The sequence below is a fragment of the Scyliorhinus torazame genome, chromosome 1, assembly GCF_047496885.1.
Source record: "Scyliorhinus torazame isolate Kashiwa2021f chromosome 1, sScyTor2.1, whole genome shotgun sequence".
NCBI lineage: Eukaryota > Metazoa > Chordata > Chondrichthyes > Carcharhiniformes > Scyliorhinidae > Scyliorhinus > Scyliorhinus torazame.
The window spans coordinates 211,072,594-211,094,039 of record NC_092707.1 but is presented as its reverse complement, the minus strand read 5'-3'; the positions used below and the strand labels follow the sequence as shown (position 1 = coordinate 211,094,039).

Below are 21,446 nucleotides of genomic sequence, written 5' to 3'. Positions count from 1 at the left end.
TAGTGTCCAGGGATACGTAGGTTAGGTTAAGGGGTTATTGGGATAGGGTGGAGAAGTGGGTTAGGGTGGCGTGCTCTTTCAGAGGGTTAGTGCTGATTCAATGGGCCGAATGGCCTCTTGCTACACTGTAGGGATTCTATGATTCTAAGGTGACTTCCCGATATGCTGTCATTTAGCCTGTGGGGGAGAAACAGAATTAACTTTTTGCTTCTATGTGACGCTTCTTCAGAGCTGATGAGGGTTAGAAATGTGATGGATTATACAGTTGGAGAGGATGGGGTGGAGCAGAATAGAAGGTCAGGGATCATTCATATTATTCTGTCAAAAGGTAGCATGTGTGGAAGATGTAGGTCTCACAAGTGACCACACCATCGGTCACATCTGCTCGCTCTCACCTTCTGGGATGGTGATGAAGTCTCATAGAATCACTACAGTGTAGAATAAAGCCATTCGGCCTATCAAGTTTGCACCGGCCCTCTGAAAGAGCACACCACTGAGGCCCAAACCCCACACTATCCCCGCAGCCTCACCTAGGGCCAATTTAGCACGGTCAATTCACCTAACCTGCACAGCTTTGGACTGTGAGAGGAAACCGGAGCACCCGGAGGAAACCCACGCAGACACGGGGAGAACGTGCAAACCCCACACAGACAGTCACCTGAGGTCAGAATTGAACCCGGGTCCCTGGAGCTGTGAGGCAGCAGTGCTAACCACTGTGCCACCATGCCCCCATATGTCTGGGACATTGACAGATGGAGATGTGAGTGAGACTATCACGGTTTTTGTTTGCTTCATCGGTGGGGCAGCCCTCTCCATTTGAACACCGGTCCCCATTCGGACGCCTTTGGGATATCGCCTGAGCTTTATACACAGTGCCTGAGACACTGGGGTTCCTCTTGTCCTCTTTTGTACTGATTTTATTTAACAATTGAGCGAGTTCTTCTGCCGCTTCAGAGGGCCTGGTGAATGTAACATGTCATGTGGAACTCAGCTTCACGTGCACCAATCTAGGCAGGGGTTATTTTCTGAGTGATTTGGATTTTGAAGTAATATTTTTGTTGGTACCAGACTACAAGTTATCGAGGTTATTGGACTCAATTTCACAATTTGTGCTGGTGAGCACTGAACCTCCGACCTCAAGAGGTGCCAATTCAACTCCATAACTGTACTCATTATCTGTTAGTGCAGGATGACTGGGACCTGCAGTCTACTGAAAATAATCCTCTACGCTCAGTAATATAAAATGATTTGATTTGAATGTGTGATCTGATCACTGTTATTGCTTCTGACAGTGGGCTGTTGCCGTTCGTATTTAATGTTTGCTCGGCTCCTCTGACTCACGACTAAACTTGGTCATTATCTCTGTTTTCAGGGTAAACCTGGATTATCGGGAGCGAAGGGTGAAAAGGTGAGTGGCTGTGATTCTAACATCTACTGGCAGATTCAGCTAGGATTACTCCAGTTCCTATTGGCGCACAATTGCTCACCGTGAGGTAGAATCAGTCCGAAGAGCATAAAGTGATTGAGAAAGCTTGCTGTTTCCCTAGCTCGGTGTGCTACAGAATCGCGAGACATCAGGATCTATTAGGGGCCTTTGCTGACCAAGCTGGTCTCGGCCTTGTGTGGGTTCTCAATACCTCTGGGCTCTGAAGGGGAAGTTCTGAGGTGGGCAGTGGGACATCATGCTCCTGACCCTGATCCAGTGGCTCCTGCAGCATGTAGTTAGCTATGAGTGTCGGGCCCTGCTGAGCTGTAGTGACCATTGAGGTCAAAATGCCCACCAGTACTTGCTGTCCAAGCTTATAAGACCATAAGACATAGGAGCGGAAGTAAGGCCATTCGGCCCATCGAGTCCACTCCACCATTCAATCATGGCAGATTTCAACTCCATTTACCCGCTCTCTCTCCATAGCCCTTCATTCCTCGAGAAATCAAGAATTTATCAACTTCTGTCTGAAAGACACTCAACGTCCCGGCCTCTGTGGCAATGAATTCCACAGACCCACCACTCTCTGGCTGAAGAAATTATAGATAGACTAGTCCATAGGGGGTTGCTACAGAACATAGATTTAATGGGTATAAAATTAAGAGAACATTCACCTTTAGGAACCAAATAAGACCACTAGGCCCAAACGTCCTTTATCTTTCTGACTAATCACCATCCCACATGCTCATCATATCCCTTTATCCTGACTGTCTCCAGAAATTCACCCAGTTTCTTTTCCTTTCCGAAGTGAGGTGGAGGATTAACTGGATAACTGGGGCTCTTTCTGGGGAAGGTGGGACCTCTACAGACAGGATGGTCGACATCTGAACCTGAGGGGCACAAATATCCTGGGGGGGAGATTTGTTAGTGCTCTTTGGGGGGGTTTAAACTAATGCAACAGGGGCATGGGAACCTGGATTGTAGTTTTAGGGTAAGGGAGAATGAGAGTAGAGAGGTCAGGAGCACAGATTTGACGTCGCAGGAGGGGGCCAGTGTTCAGGTAGGTGGTTTGAAGTGTGTCTACTTCAATGCCAGGAGTATACGAAACAAGGTAGGGGAACTGGCAGCATGGGTTGGTACCTGGGACTTTGATGTTGTGGCCATTTCGGAGACATGGATAGAGCAGGGACAGGAATGGATGTTGCAGGTTCCGGGGTTTAGGTGTTTTAGTAAGCTCAGAGAAGGAGGCAAAAGAGGGGGAGGTGTGGCGCTGCTAGTCAAGAGCAGTATTACGGTGGCGGAGAGGATGCTAGATGGGGACTCTTCTTCCGAGGGGGCTGAAGTTAGAAACAGGAAAGGAGAGGTCACAATGTTGGGAGTTTTTATAGGCCTCCTAATAGTTCTAGGGATGTAGAGGAAAGGATGGCGAAGATGATTCTGGATAAGAGCGAAAGTAACAGGGTAGTTATTATGGGAGACTTTAACTTTCCAAATATTGACTGGAAAAGATATAGTTTGAGTACAATAGATGGGTCGTTTTTTGTACAGTGTGTGTGCAGGAGGGTTTCCTGAAACAATATGTTGACAGGCCAACAAGAGGCGAGGCCACGTTGGATTTGGTTTTGGGTAATGAACCAGGCCAGGTGTTGGATTTGGAGGTAGGAGAGCACTTTGGGGACAGTGACCACAATTCGGTGACGTTTACGTTAATGATGGAAAGGGATAAGTATACACCGCAGGGCAAGAGTTATAGCTGGGGGAAGGGCAATTATGATGCCATTAGACGTGACTTGGGGGGGTAAGGTGGAGAAGTAGGCTGCAAGTGTTGGGCACACTGGACAAGTGGGGCTTGTTCAAGGATCAGCTACTGCGTGTTCTTGATAAGTATGTACCGGTCAGGCAGGGAGGAAGGCGTCGAGCGAGGGAACCGTGGTTTACCAAGGAAGTGGAATCTCTTGTTAAGAGGAAGAAGGAGGCCTATGTGAAGATGAGGTGTGAAGCTTCGGTTGGGGCGACGGAGAGTTACAAGGTAGCGAGGAAGGATCTAAAGAGAGAGCTAAGACGAGCAAGGAGGGGACATGAGAAGTATTTGGCAGGAAGGATCAAGGAAAACCCAAAAGCTTTCTATAGGTATGTCAGGAATAAGCAAATGACTAGGGAAAGAGTAGGACCAGTCAAGGACAGGGATGGGAAATTGTGTGTGGAGTCTGAAGAGATAGGCGAGATACTAAATGAATATTTTTCGTCAGTATTCACTCAGGAAAAAGATAATGTTGTGGAGGAGAATGCTGAGCCCCAGGCTAATAGAATAGATGGCATTGAGGTACCTAGGGAAGAGGTGTTGGCAATTCTGGACAGGCTGAAAATAGATAAGTCCCCGGGACCTGATGGGATTTATCCTAGGATTCTCTGGGAGGCCAGGGAAGAGATTGCTGGACCTTTGGCTTTGATTTTTATGTCATTATTGGCTACAGGAATAGTGCCAGAGGACTGGAGGACAGCAAATGTGGTCCCTTTGTTCAAAAAGGGGAGCAGAGACAACCCCGGCAACTATAGACCGGTGAGCCTCACGTCTGTAGTGGGTAAAGTCTTGGAGGGGATTATAAGAGACAAGATTTATAATCATCTAGATAGGAATAATATGATCAGGGATAGTCAGCATGGCTTTGTGAAGGGTAGGTCATGCCTCACAAACCTTATTGAGTTCTTTGAGAAGGTGACTGAACAGGTAGATGAGGGTAGAGCAGTTGATGTGGTGTATATGGATTTCAGCAAAGCGTTTGATAAGGTTCCCCACGGTAGGCTATTGCAGAAAATACGGAGGCTGGGGATTGAGGGTGATTTAGAGATGTGGATCAGAAATTGGCTAGCTGAAAGAAGACAGAGGGTGGTGGTTGATGGGAAATGTTCAGAGTGGAGTACAGTCACAAGTGGAGTACCACAAGGATCTGTTCTGGGGCCGTTGCTGTTTGTCATTTTTATCAATGACCTAGAGGAAGGCGCAGAAGGGTGGGTGAGTAAATTTGTAGACGATACTAAAATCGGTGGTGTTGTCGATAGTGTGGAAGGATGTAGCAGGTTACAGAGGGATATAGATAAGCTGCAGAGCTGGGCTGAGAGGTGGCAAATGGAGTTTAATGTAGAGAAGTGTGAGGTGATTCACTTTGGAAGGAATAACGGAATATTTGGCTAATGGTAAAGTTCTTGAAAGTGTGGATGAGCAGAGGGATCTAGGTGTCCATGTACATAGATCCCTGAAAGTTGCCACCCAGGTTGATAGGGTTGTGAAGAAGGCCTATGGAGTGTTGGCCTTTATTGGTAGAGGGATTGAGTTCCGGAGTCGGGAGGTCATGTTGCAGCTGTACAGAACTCTGGTACGGCCGCATTTGGAGTATTGCGTACAGTTCTGGTCACCGCATTACAGGAAGGATGTGGAGGCTTTGGAGCGGGTGCAGAGGAGATTTACCAGGATGTTGCCTGGTATGGAGGGAAAATCTTATGAGGAAAGGCTGATGGACTTGAGGTTGTTTTCGTTGGAGAGAAGAAGGTTAAGAGGAGACTTAATAGAGGCATACAAAATGATCAGGGGGTTGGATAGGGTGGACAGTGAGAGCCTTCTCCCGCGGATGGAAATGGCTGGCACGAGGGGACATAACTTTAAACTGAGGGGTAATAGATATAGGACAGAGGTCAGAGGTAGGTTCTTTACGCAAAGAGTAGTGAGGCCGTGGAATGCCCTACCTGCTACAGTAGTGAACTCGCCAACATTGAGGGCATTTAAAAGTTTATTGGATAAACATATGGATGATAATGGCATAGTGCAGGTTAGATGGCTTTTGTTTCGGTGCAACATCGTGGGCCGAAGGGCCTGAACTGCGCTGTATTGTTCTATGTTCTATGTTCTATTGTGTTGTGTTCTATTTCAGAAAGCTACTTGGATAGAACTAGGGCTAAGCTTTACACACTTTTATTTATTTGCCAAGTTGCATGTTACAAGCATGCACCTCCTAACCCTGCAATCACGGTTTCAGTGTGTCTCTATTTACAGGACTCAAGTGAATCACCAGTTAACTTCCACAATTTACACTCAATTATGCATCTCAGCCAAACCTTCAAGGGGTGATGTGTAGATATGTGCCCCTCCCAACCAGGGGCCATGTGCAAATATTGTACCCAAGTCCCACCAGGAGCGATGTACACTTGGGGATTCTGGTAAAGCGCGGTTGCATTTTAATACAGTAAGAAGTCTTACAACATCAGGTTAAAGTCCAACAGGTTTGTTTCGATGTCACTAGCTTTCGGAGCGCTGCTCCTTCCTCAGGTGAATGAAGAGGTATGTACCAGTAACATATATATATAGACAGATTCAAAGATGCCAGACAATGCTTGGAATACGAGCATCAGCAGGTGATTAAATCTTTACAGATCCAGAGATGGGGTAACCCCAGGTTAAAGAGGTGTGAATTGTGTCAAGCCAGGACAGTTGGTAAGATTTCGTAGGCCAGATGGTGGGGGATGAATGTAATGCGACATGAATCCCAGGTCCCGGTTGAGGCCGCACTCATGTGTGCGGAACTTGGCTATAAGTTTTAATAGATTGAGGGGATTGTGTGTGGAGAAGTGGGGAGGAGGGTGTTGTGTTTTATACTTCAAGAGATATGCAGACGTTTCTCTGGGGGTAGGAACTTTATTTCGAACATTTTAAAATGTCTTCTCTCAGGCTAACAGCAGCCAACAGCAGGCATAAATATCCTGGCCGCGAGGTTTGCTAGTGTCACACGGGAGGGTTTAAACTAGTATGGCAGGGGGGTGGGCACGGGAGCAATAGGTCAGAAGGTGAGAGCATTGAGGGAGAACTAGGGAATAGGGACAGTGGGGCTCTGAGGCAGAGCAGACAGGGAGAAGTTGCTGAACACAGCGGGTCTGGTGGCCTGAAGTGCATATGTTTTAATGCAAGGAGCATTACGGGTAAGGCAGATGAACTTAGAGCTTGGATTAGTACTTGGAACTATGATGTTGTTGCCATTACAGAGACCTGGTTGAGGGAAGGGCTGGATTGGCAGCTAAACGTTCCAGGATTTAGATGTTTCAGGCGGGATAGAGGGGGATGTAAAAGGGGAGGCGGAGTTGCGCTACTGGTTCGGGAGAATATCACAGCTGTACTGCGAGAGGACACCTCAGAGGGCAGTGAGGCTATATGGGTAGAGATCAGGAATAAGAAGGGTGCAGTCACAATGTTGGGGGTATACTACAGGCCTCCCAACAGCCAGCGGGAGATAGAGGAGCAGATAGGTAGACAGATTTTGGAAAAGAGTAAAAACAACAGGGTTGTGGTGATGGGAGACTTCAACTTCCCCAATATTGACTGGGACTCACTTAGTGCCAGGGGCTTAGACGGGGCGGAGTTTGTAAGGAGCATCCAGGAGGGCTTCTTAAAACAATATGTAGACAGTCCAACTAGGGAAGGGGCGGTACTGGACCTGGTATTGGGGAATGAGCCCGGCCAGGTGGTAGATGTTTCAGTAGGGGAGCATTTCGGTAACAGTGACCACAATTCAGTAAGTTTTAAAGTACTGGTGGACAAGGATAAGAGTGGTCCGAGGATGAATGTGCTAAATTGGGGGAAGGCTAATTATAACAATATTAGGCGGGAACTGAAGAACATAGATTGGGGGCGGATGTTTGAGGGCAAATCAACATCTGACATGTGGGAGGCTTTCAAGTGGCAGTTGAAAGGAATACAGGACCGGCATGTTCCTGTGAGGAAGAAAGATAAATACGGCAATTTTCGGGAACCTTGGATGACGAGTGATATTGTAGGCCTCGTCAAAAAGAAAAAGGAGGCATTTGTCAGGGCTAAAAGGCTGGGAACAGACGAAGCCTGCATGGAATATAAGGAAAGTAGGAAGGAACTTAAGCAAGGAGTCAGGAGGGCTAGAAGGGGTCACGAAAAGTCATTGGCAAATAGGGTTAAGGAAAATCCCAAGGCTTTTTACACGTACATAAAAAGCAAGAGGGTAGCCAGGGAAAGGGTTGGCCCACTGAAGGATAGGCAAGGGAATCTATGTGTGGAGCCAGAGGAAATGGGTACTAAATGAATACTTTGCATCAGTATTCACCAAAGAGAAGGAATTGGTAGATGTTGAGTCTGGAGAAGGGGGTGTAGATAGCCTGGGTCACATTGTGATCCAAAAAGACGAGGTGTTGGGTGTCTTAAAAAATATTAATGTAGATAAGTCCCCAGGGCCTGATGGGATCTACCCCAGAATACTGAAGGAGGCTGGAGAGGAAATTGCTGAGGCCTTGACAGAAATCTTTGGATCCTCGCTGTCTTCAGGGTATGTCCCGGAGGACTGGAGAATAGCAAATGTTGTTCCTCTGTTTAAGAAGGGTAGCAAGGATAATCCCGGGAACTACAGGCCGGTGAGCCTTACTTCAGTGATAGGGAAATTACTGGAGAGAATTCTTCGAGACAGGATCTACTCCCATTTGGAAGCAAATGGACGTATTAGTTTGCACGGTTTTGTGAAGGGAGGTCGTGTCTCACTAACTTGATAGAGTTTTTCGAGGAGGTCACTAAGATGATTGATGCAGGTAGGGCAGTAGATGTTGTCTATATGGACTTCAGTAAGGCCTTTGACAAGGTCCCTCATGGTAGACTAGCACAAAAGGTGAAGTCACACGGGATCAGGGGTGAGCTGGCAAGGTGGATACAGAACTGGCTAGGCCATAGAAGGCAGAGAGTAGCAATGGAGGGATGCTTTTCTAATTGGAGGGCTGTGACCAGTGGTGTTCCACAGGGATCAGTGCTGGGACATTTGCTCTTTGTAGTATATATAAATGATTTGGAGGAAAATGTAACTGGTCTGATTAGTAAGTTTGCAGACGACACAAAGGTTGGTGGAATTGCGGATAGCGATGAGGACTGTCGGAGGATACAGCAAGATTTAGATTGTCTGGAGACTTGGGCGGAGAGATGGCAGATGGAGTTTAATCCGGACAAATGTGAGGTAATGCATTTTGGAAGGTCTAATGCAGGTAGGGAATATACAGTGAATGGTAGAACCCTCAAGAGTATTGAAAGTCAAAGAGATCTAGGAGTACAGGTCCACAGGTCATTGAAAGGGGCAACACAGGTGGAGAAGGTAGTCAAGAAGGCATACGGCATGCTTGCCTTCATTGGCCGGGGCATTGAGTATAAGAATTGGCAAGTCATGTTGCAGCTGTATAGAACCTTAGTTAGGCCACACTTGGAGTATAGTGTTCAATTCTGGTCGCCACACTACCAGAAGGATGTGGAGGCTTTAGAGAGGGTGCAGAAGAGATTTACCAGAATGTTGCCTGGTATGGAGGGCATTAGCTATGAGGAGCGGTTGAATAAACTCGGTTTGTTCTCACTGGAATGAAGGAGGTTGAGGGGAGACCTGATAGAGGTATACAAAATTATGAGCGGCATAGACAGAGTGGATAGTCAGAGGCTTTTCCCCAGGGTAGAGGGGTCAATTACTAGGGGGCATAGGTTTAAGGTGAGAGGGGCAAGGTTTAGAGTAGATGTACGAGGCAAGTTTTTTACGCAGAGGGTAGTGGGTGCCTGGAACTCGCTACCGGAGGAGGTAGTGGAAGCAGGGACGATAGTGACATTTAAGGGGCATCTTGACAAATACATGAATAGGATGGGAATAGAAGGATACGGACCCAGGAAGTGTAGAAGATTGTAGTTTAGTCGGGCAGCATGGTCGGCACGGGCTTGGAGGGCCGAAGGGCCTGTTCCTGTGCTGTACATTTCTTTGTTCTTTGTTCACCCTCAGGTTACTGTCTCTCTTTCTCTCAATGATCACACCCAGGCTTAATTAATTATACATCGTGAATAGTTAACAGACATACATCATCAAGCACCGAACAAATGGACACACTCAGAGGTTACAAAAGGCATGGAATATTTTGTTTCTCCAGGGCTGACGGAACTCTTTGTGTCTCTGTGTGTCTACCACCCATTCGCCATCTTCTCTCCACACTCTCAATTTTCAGCTTTTAATCTCATGGCTCCTGCATTGTAAAGTTCTGAGACTGATGTGACCGCTGATAATGAAATCCATCGTATTGTCCACAGGGAGATCAATGTGGGGTTTGTCCTACACATCCAGAGGGAACTGGAGCTGATGGCAAATTTCCAGGAGGTGACATTCAGGGATCCAATCCTCGGGAGCCTGGGAAACCGGTGAGTGTTTGTCTCTGAGTTCTCATTTTTAAAAAAAGTTTCCATGGGGTGTGGGCATCGTTGGCTAAGCCAATATTTATTGCTCATCCCTCACTGCTCCTGAGAAGGTGGTGAGTGAGCTGCCTTCTTGAACTGCAGTCCATGTAGTCTAAGTACACCCACAGTGTTGTCAGCGACGGAATTCCAGAATTTAGACTCAGCGACAGTGAAGGAACGCCAATATATTTACAAGTCAGGATGGTGAATGGCTCAGAGGGGAACCTCTGAGGGGTGGTGCTCCCAGGTATCTGCTGCTCTTGTCCTTCTAGATGGTAGAGGTAGGGGGTTTGGAACGTGTTGTTGAAAGAGCCTTGGTGAGTTACTGCAGTGTATTTTAATGGAGGGCATGAATGTTTAAGGTGGTGGATGGGGTATTATTTAATTGGGGCTGCTTTGTCCTGGATGGTGTCGAGCTTCTTGAGTGTTGTTCGAGCTACACTCATTCAGGCAAGTGGAGAATATTCCATTACACACCTGACTTGTGCCTTGTAGGTTATGGACAGGCTTTGGGGAGTCAGGAAATTAGTTCCTCACTGCAGGATAACTAGCCTCTCACCTGCTCTTGTAGCCACATTATTTATATAGAATTTACAGTGCGGAAGGAGGCCATTCGGCCCATTGAACCTGCACCGGCCCTTGGAAAGAGCACCCCACTTAAGCCCACGCCTCCACCCTATCCCAGTACCCCCACCTAACCTTTTGGACACTAAGGGGCAATTTAACATTCCTAACCTGCCCATCTTTGGACTGTGGGAGGAAATCGGAGCACCCGGAGGAAACCCACGCAGACATGGGAGAAAGTGAAAACTCCACATATACAGTTACCCAAGACCAGAATTGAACCTGGGTCCCTGGAGCTATGAGACAGCAGTGCAAACCACTGTGCCACGATGCCGCTCCATATGGCTCGTTCAGTGTATGGTCAATGGTAACCTCCAGGATGTTGATCGTGGGGATTCAACAATGTAATGCCATTGAATGTCAAGGGGCAATGGTTAGATCCTCTCTTGCAGGAGATGGTCATTGCCTGACACTTGTGTGGCACGAATGTAACTTATCACTTGTCAGCCCAAGCCTGCATATTGTCCAGATCCTGCTGCATTTATACATGGATTGCTTCATTATCTGAGGAGTCGCAAATGGTGCTGAACATTGTGCAGTCATCTGCAAACATCCCCAATTATGAACTTATGATGGAAGGGAGGTCATTGATGAAGCAGCTGGTTGGGCCTTCGATATATTCCTGAGGAACTCCTGTAGTGATGTCCTGGAGCTGAGATGACTCATGATGTTAAAGGATGGGAGTTCTTATTGTTACTCTCAAAATGGTAGTAAATGTAGATGTTTACAGATTTATTAAGCATACTCTTGCTTGATTATTCTCATAAAGGCAGCTCCTTGGCAATCATCTGCTGAACCGCAGCAAAGTGTTTACTGTGTGGGATTAGGGGACAGGCCCCATGAGGCCCCGGGACAGGAGCTGAACTGTGTTTGGTTGGTTTTCATCTGATCCACATGGTAGTTGTCCAGCAGGCTGAGCTAACCAGCCCTCCAATGATAAAACCTATTATTGACAATGACTAAACATATACTTCACAGAAACACATTAAAACCTTGTGCGCTTCGGCCAGGAAATTCAATGTTTGAAGTTTTGAGTGCAAGTACTTGTTCATCAAATCGTCAAATCCCAACCTAACTAGTCCAATATCCATATTGTGTTTCCTTTTTCATGCCTGGCCAACTGTATGTTCCGTAGCTCCATCTGGGGCTGGATTCTCCGTTTGGGAGACTTTGCCGCCAGGACTAAAATATGTGCTATTCGTACTTCCGTTGTGAGTGCTATTCGGTAAGTGAGTCAGGACATGCAAAGGGGCCAGCACTCTGCCGGTGCACATTGAGAGCAATTCCCGGCCTAGCGGGCATTCTAACCGCTGGGGCCAGATTTCCTGCCAAAGAGCCTGCTGTCATGATATACGCCAGTATATCATGGTGCAGACACACACTGATGGACACACAGTGGGACCAATCAACACACACAACACCGCAGCCAATCACCTGTGAGAGCACACGCACCATAAAGACAGGGGACATCAGAGTTCCCGCTCATTCGAGTTGCAGCTAGCTAGGAGCACAGAGCTCACAGCCTGCAACACAGACATTCACCATGTGCTGAGTGCATCAACTGGTTAGGACAAGGCAAAGGTCTTTGGTTAAAGCTGGTATCGTATTTACCCACAGTTCAAGTATGTTTAAATAGTTAACCTTTTAATAAAATAGTGTTGCACTACTTCAAGTGTTGGTGACCTGTATGTGATCCAGGACACCCAACACATCATGATACCAGGAGTTGAGGGATATTAGCACTTCTTAGACCTACCTGCAAGTGATCTGCCTTCCGCCAGCATTCCGTCATCCTGCAACATGGACAACATCAGCCCGCTGCCGCCGCTCCGCATTGCCGGCAACCTCACGGCCAAATGGAAGATTTTCAAACAGCACTTCCAGCTCTACCTCGAAGCCACGGACAGGGAGTGCACCTCGGACACCAAAAAGATTGCTCTTCTCCTCTCCACGGCCAGGGAACATGCCATCCATATTTTCAACTCTCTCACCTTTGCAGATGACGAAGACAAGACGAAGTTCAAGACGGTTCTCCTCAAATTTGACACTCACTGCAGCATAGAGGTGAATGAAAGTTTTGAACGCTACGTGTTCCAGCAGCATTTGCAGGGTAAGGACGAACCTTTCCAATCCTTTTTTAAAAAAAAAATATTTTATTAAAGTTTTCAAACAGAATTTTTCCACTTTACAAATCAACATAAAAATAACACAATCGCTGATAAATAACATTATTTAAATAAAAAAGTGAGCTAACAAAGTGACAACAAAAAAGAAAAGTTTTTTAGTGCTTCCGCCGCCCCCCCACCCCCCCCCCCCCCACCCTGGGCTGCTGCTGCTGACGATCTATTTTCCCTTAACGTTCCGCGAGATAGTCAAGGAACGGTTGCCACCGCCTGGAGAGCCCCTGAGCCGATCCTCTCAGCGCAAATTTAATTTGTTCCAGTTTTATGAACCCTGCCATATCGTTTATCCAGGCCTCCACGCTGGGGGGTTTCGCTTCCTTCCACATGAGTAAGATCCTTCGCCGGGCTACCAGGGACGCAAAGGCCAAAATATCGGCCTCTTTCGCCTCCTGCACTCCCGGCTCTTCCGCTACCCCAAATATAGCTAACCCCCAGCCTGGCTTGACCTGGACTTTCACCACCTTTGAAATCACCTTTGACACTCCCCTCCAGTACGCATTCAGTGCCGGACACAACCAGAACATGTGTGTGTGGTTCGCCGGGCTTCCCAAGCATCTCCCGCACCTGTCCACCACTCCGAAGAACCTGCTCAGTCTTGCTCCCGTCATATGTGCTCTGTGTAGAACCTTGAATTGTATCAGGCTAAGCCTAACACACGAGGACGACGAATTTACCCTACTTAGGGCATCAGCCCACAGCCCCTCCTCAATCTCCTCCCACCAGCTCATCTTCCCATTTTCCCTTCAGCTCCTCTACCAGCGTCTCCCCCTCGTCTCTCATCTCCTGATATATTTCGGACACTTTGCCGTCCCCGACCCATACCCCGGAAATCACTCTATCCTGGATCCCCTGTGTCGGGAGCAGCGGAAATTCCCTCACCTGTTGCCTCGTAAACGCCCTCACTTGCATGATTTTAAAGATATTCCCCGGGGGCAACTCATACTTTTCCTCCAGCGCTCCCAGGCTCGCGAACGTCCCGTCAATGAACAAATCTCTCAATCTCCTAATTTCTGCCCGATGCCAGCTCTGGAACCCTCCGTCCATCCTCCCTGGGACAAACACCGAGGACCCGAAGGCGCCTTTTCGAGTCGGTGTCATCACGAAAAACAGGCTGTCCCCGAAGCAAAGACACCAGCCGCTGTCGGTATACAGCATCGATCCAGACGATGAGTGGTGTGCCACCCTGACGGTCAACCGGTCCCAAATACGATTCCGCCTGGACACTGGTGCCTCCGCCAATCTCATGGCGTGGTCTGCTTTCCAAAGCCTTCGTGTCAAACCAACCATTCTCCCATTGGCCTGCCAGCTATTGGACTACAATGGCAACATCATTCCTGCTACCGGCTCATGCCAACTCGAAGTGATGCACAAGTCATGAAAAGCCATCGTTCCTTTCGAGATCGTGGGCTCCTCGAAGGACTCTCTGCTTGGCACACAGGCGTGCAAATTGCTAAACCTCGTTCAAAGAGTTCACTCTCTCTCTCCTGATGACACGTCTGCCTTCCAGGATGCTGACTTCAGGGCGCAACTCAACACCATCATCGACCAGCACCGCGACGTCTTGGAAGGCATGGGCACGCTCCCATATACGTACAAGATCCTACTCAAACAGAACGCCACGCCTGTGGTGCATGCACCTCGCAGAGTCCCAGCACCCCTCAAGGACCTCCTCAAGCAGCAGCTGCAGGACCTCCAAGACCAAGGAGTGATCTCCAGAGTTACGGAACCAATCGACTGGGTCAGTTACATGGTGTGCGTAAAGAAGCCTTCCGGCAAGCTCAGAATCTGCATTGATCCAAAGGATCTGAATCGCAACATAATGAGGGAGCATTACCCAATCCCCAAGCGCGAAGAGATCACATGCGAGATGGCTCAGGCCAAGCTCTTCACCAAACTTGACGCCTCAAAAGGATTCTGGCAAATTCAACTAGACAGGTCCAGCAGGAAACTGTGTACCTTTAACACCCCTTTTGGCAGATATTGTTATAACAGGATGCAGTTTGGGATCATATCGGCGTCAGAAGTATTCCACAGGATCATGGAACAAATGATGGAACGCATTGAAGGTGTTCGCGTCTATGTTGACGACATAATCATTTGGTCCACCACCCTGCAGGAGCATATCAGTCGCCTCCAGCGCGTGTTCAAACGCATACTGGAGCAGGGCCTACGCCTCAACAGAGCCAAATGCTCCTTCGGCCAGCCGGAACTCAAGTTCCGAGGGGACCACATCTCCCAGTTGGGTGTGCGGCCGGATGCGGACAAGGTGGCTGCCATCACAGCCATGAAAAAGCCAGAGGACAAGAAGGCGGTCCTCTGATTTCTGGGCATGGTCAACTTCCTAGGGAAGTTCATCCCTAACCTCGCCTCTCATACCACAGCTCTCAGGAACCTGAAGACGAAAGACTTCCAATGGCTTCCTGCCCACGAGCGCGAATGGACAGAACTTAAAATCAAACTTACCACGGCCCCGGTATTGGCCCTTTTTGATCCAGCGAAAGAGTCAAAAATTTTGACCGATGCCAGCCAATCTGGCATTGGGGCAGTGCTCCTGTAACATGATGAGGCCTCATCATGGGCCCCCGTTGCATAGGCGTCATGTGCCATGACCCCCACGGAACAGTGCTACGCGCAGATAGAAAAGGAGTGCCTGGGCCTGTTGACCGGTGTCGTCAAATTTCATGATTATATGTACGGCCTTCCCCAATTCACCGTCGAGACCGACCATCGCCCGCTGGTCAATATAATACAAAAAGACTTGAACGACATGACGCCTCGCCTCCAGCGCATTCTGCTCAAACTCCGGCGATACGACTTTCAGCTCGTTACACCCCGGGCAAAGACCTGATCATAGCCGACGCTCTGTCCAGGGCAGTCAACACCCCGTGTGACCCAGCGGGATTCTTCTGCCAGGTTGATGCCCATGTGGCCTTCGTGGCCTCCAATCTACCGGCCACGGATGAACACCTCGTCCAAATTTGCCGCCAGACTGCGGCTGACCCACTGCTACAGCGTGTCATGCGCCACTTAACAGACGGGTGGCTCAAGGGCGAATGACTGCAGTTCTACAACATCAGAGACGATCTGGCGGTCGTCGATGGTGTCCTCCTGAAGCTGGACCGCATTGTTATCCCGCACAGCATGCGCCAGCTCATCTTGGAACAGCTACACGAGGGCCATCTTGGCGTGGAGAAGTGCCGACGGAGGGCCCGAGAGGCAGTGTACTGGCCCGGCATCAATGACGACATCGCCAACACAGTGCTCAACTGCCCCACCTGTCAGCGGTTCCAGAATGCTCAACCACGTGAAACCCTACAGCCCCATGAGTTGGTCACGTCCCCTTGGTCCAAGGTCGGCATCGACCTGTTCCACGCGCTGGGCAGAGACTATGTTCTGATTGTAGACTATTTTTCAAACTACCCAAAGGTGGTACGTTTACACAACATCACATCGTCTGCAGTCATCCGTGCCTGTAAGGACACCTTTGCTCGTCACGGCATCCCACTCACTGTGATGTCGGACAGTGGCCCCTGCTTCGCAAGCCAGGAATGGTCCAACTTTGCCAGGAGGTACAACTTTGTGCATGTGACATCCAGTCCCATGTACCCCCAATCCAACGGCAAAGCGGAGAAGGGCGTCCACATAGTCAAACGGCTCCTCTGCAAGGCTGCCGATGCTGGGTCCGATTTCTACCTCGCCCTGCTGGCCTATCGCTCGGCCCCACTGTCCACTGGCCTGTTGCCAGCCCAGCTGCTCATGGGTCGCACCCTGAGGACGATGGTGCCGTCCATTCACGTCCCAGACCTCGACCACGTTCCGGTCCTTCAACGAATGCAACTGTCTCGTGCACAGCACAAGGCGGCTCATGACGCCCGTGCAGCTGATCTCCCTGCTCTGGCTCCAGATGACAACGTCCGCGTCCATCTTCCGGATGGTGGCTCGTCTGCAACCGCTGTTGTCCTTCGGCAGCTGGCTCCCCGCTCGTTCCTGTTTCATCTACCGGATGGTTCCATTCTGCGCCGTAATCGACGTGCCCTTCATCTCATTCCACGCTCGCTACGTGATCCTCCGCCAGTGCCTCGCCCTCCTGCTGACCCTGCCATGGACTATGCAGAGATTCCAGTCACTCTGCATTCTCCTCACTCTGACGCAGTCCAGCCCGCTCCTCAGCCGGCTGCTCCCAACCCACCCTTGAGGCGGTCAACCAGAATTCGTCGCCCACCTCAGAGACTTAATTTGTGCACTAATGGGGCGGAATTCTCCGGAAACGGCGCGATGTCCACCGACTGGCGCCCAAAACGGCGCAAATCAGACGGGCATCGCGCTGCCCCAAAGGTGCGGAATGCTCCGCAACTTTGGGGGCCGAGCCCCAACATTGAGGGGCTAGGTCGGCGCCGGACGGATTTCCGCCCCGCCAGCTGGCGGAAAAGGCCTTTGGTGCCCCGCCAGCTGGTGCGGAAATGACATCTCCGGGTGGCGCATGCGCGGGAGCGTCAGCGGCCGCTGACAGCATTCCCGCGCATGCGCAGTGGAGGGAGTCTCTTCCGCCTCCGCCATGGTGGAGACCGTGGCGGAGGCGGAAGGGAAAGAATGCCTCCACGGCACAGGCCCGCCCGCGGATCGGTGGGCCCCGATCGCGGGCCAGGCCACCGTGGGGGCACCCCCTGGGGCCAGGTCGCCCCCCGCGCCCCCCCAGGACCCCGGAGCCCGCCCGCGCCGCCTTGCCCCTCCGGTAAGGTAGTTGGTTTAATTTACGCTGGCGGGACAGGCATTTTAGTGGCGGGACTTCGGCCCATCCAGGCCGGAGACTCACCGGGGGGGGCCCGCCAACCGGCGCGTCGTGATTCCCGCCCCCGCCGAATATCCGGTACCGGAGACTTCGGCAACCGGCGGGGGCGGGATTCACGCCAGCCCCCGGTGATTCTCCGACCCGGCAGGGGGTCGGAGAATCTCGCCCATGGACTTGCTGGTCTGTTCTGTTCTTCCGTTTAATCGTTCAAGTGGTTTGTATATAGTGTTCATCTCGTTATTCTTGTGACACACTTTTTTCTGCACCAGGCACCTTCCCATGTAAATAGCTTAGTTTTAGGTACATAGTCCTGTAAATATTTCGCACACACATAGTCAGGAACATTCACCACACACTATTTATTGTCACGCAGGCACATTTTTTTTATATAAAAGGGGTGATATCATAATATACACCAGTATATCATGGTGCAGACACACACTGATGGACACACAGCGGGACCAATCAACATACACAACACCGCAGCCAATCACCACTGAGAGCACACGCACTATAAAGACAGGGGACATCAGAGTTCCCGCTCATTCGAGTTGCAGCTAGCTAGGAGCACAGAGCTCACAGCCTGCAACACAGACATTCACCATGTGCTGAGTGCATAAACTGGTTAGGACAAGGCAAAGGTCTTTAGTTAAAGCTGGTATAGTATTTACCCACAGTTCAAGTATGTTTAAATAGTTAACCTTTTAATAAAATAGTGTTGCACTACTTCAAGTGTTGGTGACCTGTATGTGATCCAGGACACCCAACACATCATCTGCCAGCTGGAGCTGTTTTAAAGGGCTCCACTTACCTCACACTCGCTGCAGCCACGAAGGTGACTCAGCGAAGACCTGCCCCCCAAGGTTGGGAATCCGAGGTGAACCCACAGCTCCTTGACAGTGAGGAGCAGAGGAATACCCTCTTCCCAGGATGGGCTGCAGACTCGGGCCCGCTCTCCACGAACAGTGCCTTGGGAGGTGGTGGCAGAGGCTGTCACTGCTGCCAGCCTCACCAGCAGCGTCCCGCTGGTGATGCTGAGGGGTGTGGTCACTGGTTAGACCTCTGCCCTGAGAGGGACAGAGAGCCAGGGAGGGTTCCAAAGGCCACGCTTCAGGTGTTCTCTGGTTGCGGTGAGCTCTGCTGATCCCTCTGCAGTTTTGGCAGCACTTCTGATGAGTGCCAACACCTGGTGGGTCGGTGATTGAATTGGCCGTGCCCATCCCTTGATGGTGCAGCTGGGGTATGAGGGTGTTCAGAGAAGCGGCTGGGTGGGATTCTAGATGACCAGAGGCTCTCTGAGCATTTACAGGATGCAGTGAGCACTCAGCACAGTGCAACGCCAGGAGCCTGTAAGGAGCACCAAATGTGTGCATTCAAATCAACATACTGAAGCAATGCGGTCTGAGCCAGGCCGCCCCGATTCCGAGGGGGAATCGGGATCAGTGCAGGGCGCTAACATCGATATCACCGCCAGCGAGGGACTGAAACATGGCATCGGGATCAATGCAGGGCGCTAACATTGATATCACCGCCAGTGAGAGACTGAAGCATGGTATTGGGACCAATGCAGGGCTCTAACCTCGCCTCTTGTTGACAGGCCAACAAGAGGAGAGGCCACATTGGATTTGGTTTTGGGTAATGAACCAGGCCAGGTGTTGGATTTGGAGGTAGGAGAGCACTTTGGGGACAGTGACCACAATTCGGTGACGTTTACGTTAATGATGGAAAGGGATAAGTATACACCGCAGGGCAAGAGTTATAGCTCGGGGAAGGGCAATTATGATGCCATTAGACGTGACTTGGGGGGGATAAGGTGGAGAAGTAGGCTGCAAGTGTTGGGCACACTGGATAAGTGGAGCTTGTTCAAGGATCAGCTACTGCGTGTTCTTGATAAGTATGTACCGGTCAGACAGGGAGGAAGGCGTCGAGCGAGGGAACCGTGGTTTACCAAAGAAGTGGAATCTCTTGTTAAGAGGAAGAAGGAGGCCTATGTGAAGATGAGGTGTGAAGTTTCAGTTGGGGCGATGGATAGTTACAAGGTAGCGAGGAAGGATCTAAAGAGAGAGCTAAGACGAGCAAGGAGGGGACATGAGAAGTATTTGGCAGGTAGGATCAAGGAAAACCCAAAAGCTTTCTATCGGTATGTCAGGAATAAGCGAATGACTAGGGAAAGAGTAGGACCAGTCAAGGACAGGGATGGGAAGTTGTGTGTGGAGTCTGAAGAGATAGGAGAGATACTAAATGAATATTTTTCGTCAGTATTCACTCAGGAAAAAGATAATGTTGTGGAGGAGAATGCTGAGACCCAGGCTATTAGAATGGATGGCATTGAGGTACGTAGGGAAGAGGTGTTGGCAATTCTGGACAGGCTGAAAATAGATAAGTCCCTGGGGCCTGATGGGATTTATCCTAGGATTCTCTGGGAGGCCAGGGAAGAGATTGCTGGACCTTTGGCTTTGATTTTTATGTCATCATTGGCTACAGGAATAATGCCAGAGGACTGGAGGATAGCAAATGTGGTCCCTTTGTTCAAAAAGGGGAGCAGAGACAACCCCGGCAACTGTAGACTGGTGAGCCTCACGTCTGTAGGGGGTAAAGGCTTGGAGGGGATTATAAGAGACAAGATTTATAATCATCTAGATAGGAATGATATGATCAGGGATAGTCAGCATGGCTTTGTGAAGGGTAGGTCATGCCTCACAGACCTTATCGAGTTCTTTGAGAAGGTGACTGAACAGGTAGACGAGGGTAGAGCAGTTGATGTGGTGTATATGGATTTCAGTAAAGCGTTTGATAAGGTTCCCCACGGTAGGCTATTGCAGAAAATACGGAGGCTGGTGATTGAGGGAGATTTAGAGATGTGGATCAGAAATTGGCTAGCTGAAAGAAGACAGAGGGTGGTGGTTGATGGGAAATGTTCAGAATGGAGTTCAGTTACAAGTGGCGTACCACAAGGATCTGTTCTGGGGCCGTTGCTGTTTGTCATTTTTATCAATGACCTAGAGGAAGGCGCAGAAGGGTGGGTGAGTAAATTTGCAGACGATACTCAAGTCGGTGGTGTTGTCGACAGTGTGGAAGGATGTAGCATGTTACAGAGGGATATAGATAAGCTGCAGAGCTGGGCTGAGAGGTGGCAAATGGAGTTTAATGTAGAGAAGTGTGAGGTGATTCACTTTGGAAGGAATAACAGGAATGCGGAATATTTGGCTAATGGTAAAGTTCTTAGGAATAACAGGAATGCGGAATATTTGGCTAATGGTAAAGTTCTTGAAAGTGTGGATGAGCAGAGGGATCTAGGTGTCCATGTACATAGATCCCTGAAAGTTGCCACCCAGGTTGATAGGGTTGTGAAGAAGGCCTATGGAGTGTTGGCCTTTATTGGTAGAGGGATTGAGATCCTGAGTCACGAGGGCACTAACATCGATATCACCGCCAGCGAGGGACTGAAGCATGGCATCGGGTTCAATGCAGGGCACTAACATCAATATCACTGCCAGCGAGTGACTGAAGCATGGCATCGGGATCAATGCAGGGCGCTAACATCGATATCACTGCCAGCGAGGGACTGAAGCATGGCATCGGGATCAATGCAGGGCACTAACATCGATATCACCGCCAGCGAGAGACTGAAGCATGGCATCGGGATCAATGCAGGGCACTAACATCGATATCACTGCCAGCGAGAGACTGAAGCATGGCATCGGGATCAATGCAGGGCGCTAACATCGATATCACCGCCAGCGAGGGACTGAAGCATGGCATCGGGATCAATGCAGGGCACTAACATCGATATCACTGCCAGCGAGAGACTGAAGCATGGCATCAGGATCAATGCAGGGCACTAACATCGATATCACCGCCAGCGAGAGACTGAAGCATGGCATCGGGATCAATGCAGGGCACCAGCATCGATATCACTGCCAGCGAGGGACTGAAACATGGCATCAGGATCAATGCAGGGCACTAACATCGATATCACCGCCAGCGAGAGACTGAAGCATGGCATCGGGATCAATGCAGGGCACTAACATCGATATCACTGCCAGCGAGGGACTGAAGCATGGCATCAGGATCAATGCAGGGCACTAACATCGATATCACCGCCAGCGAGAGACTGAAGCATGGCATCGGGATCAATGCAGGGCGCTAACATCGATATCACCGCCAGCG

At 49.8% G+C, this 21,446-nt stretch overlaps 1 protein-coding gene across 6 annotated transcripts in view; it reads left to right on the top strand.

The window, feature by feature from the left end:
- Positions 1–21,446, top strand: part of col16a1 (collagen, type XVI, alpha 1) — a 779,331-nt gene that overhangs the window by 291,615 nt on the left and 466,270 nt on the right. For all 6 annotated transcript variants that reach the window (XM_072502210.1, XM_072502224.1, XM_072502220.1 and 3 more), the window contains exons 19-20: positions 1,373–1,408; positions 9,537–9,644. In XM_072502210.1, coding sequence (XP_072358311.1) covers positions 1,373–1,408; positions 9,537–9,644 — 144 coding nt within the window. The remainder of the gene's footprint in view (positions 1–1,372; positions 1,409–9,536; positions 9,645–21,446) is intronic.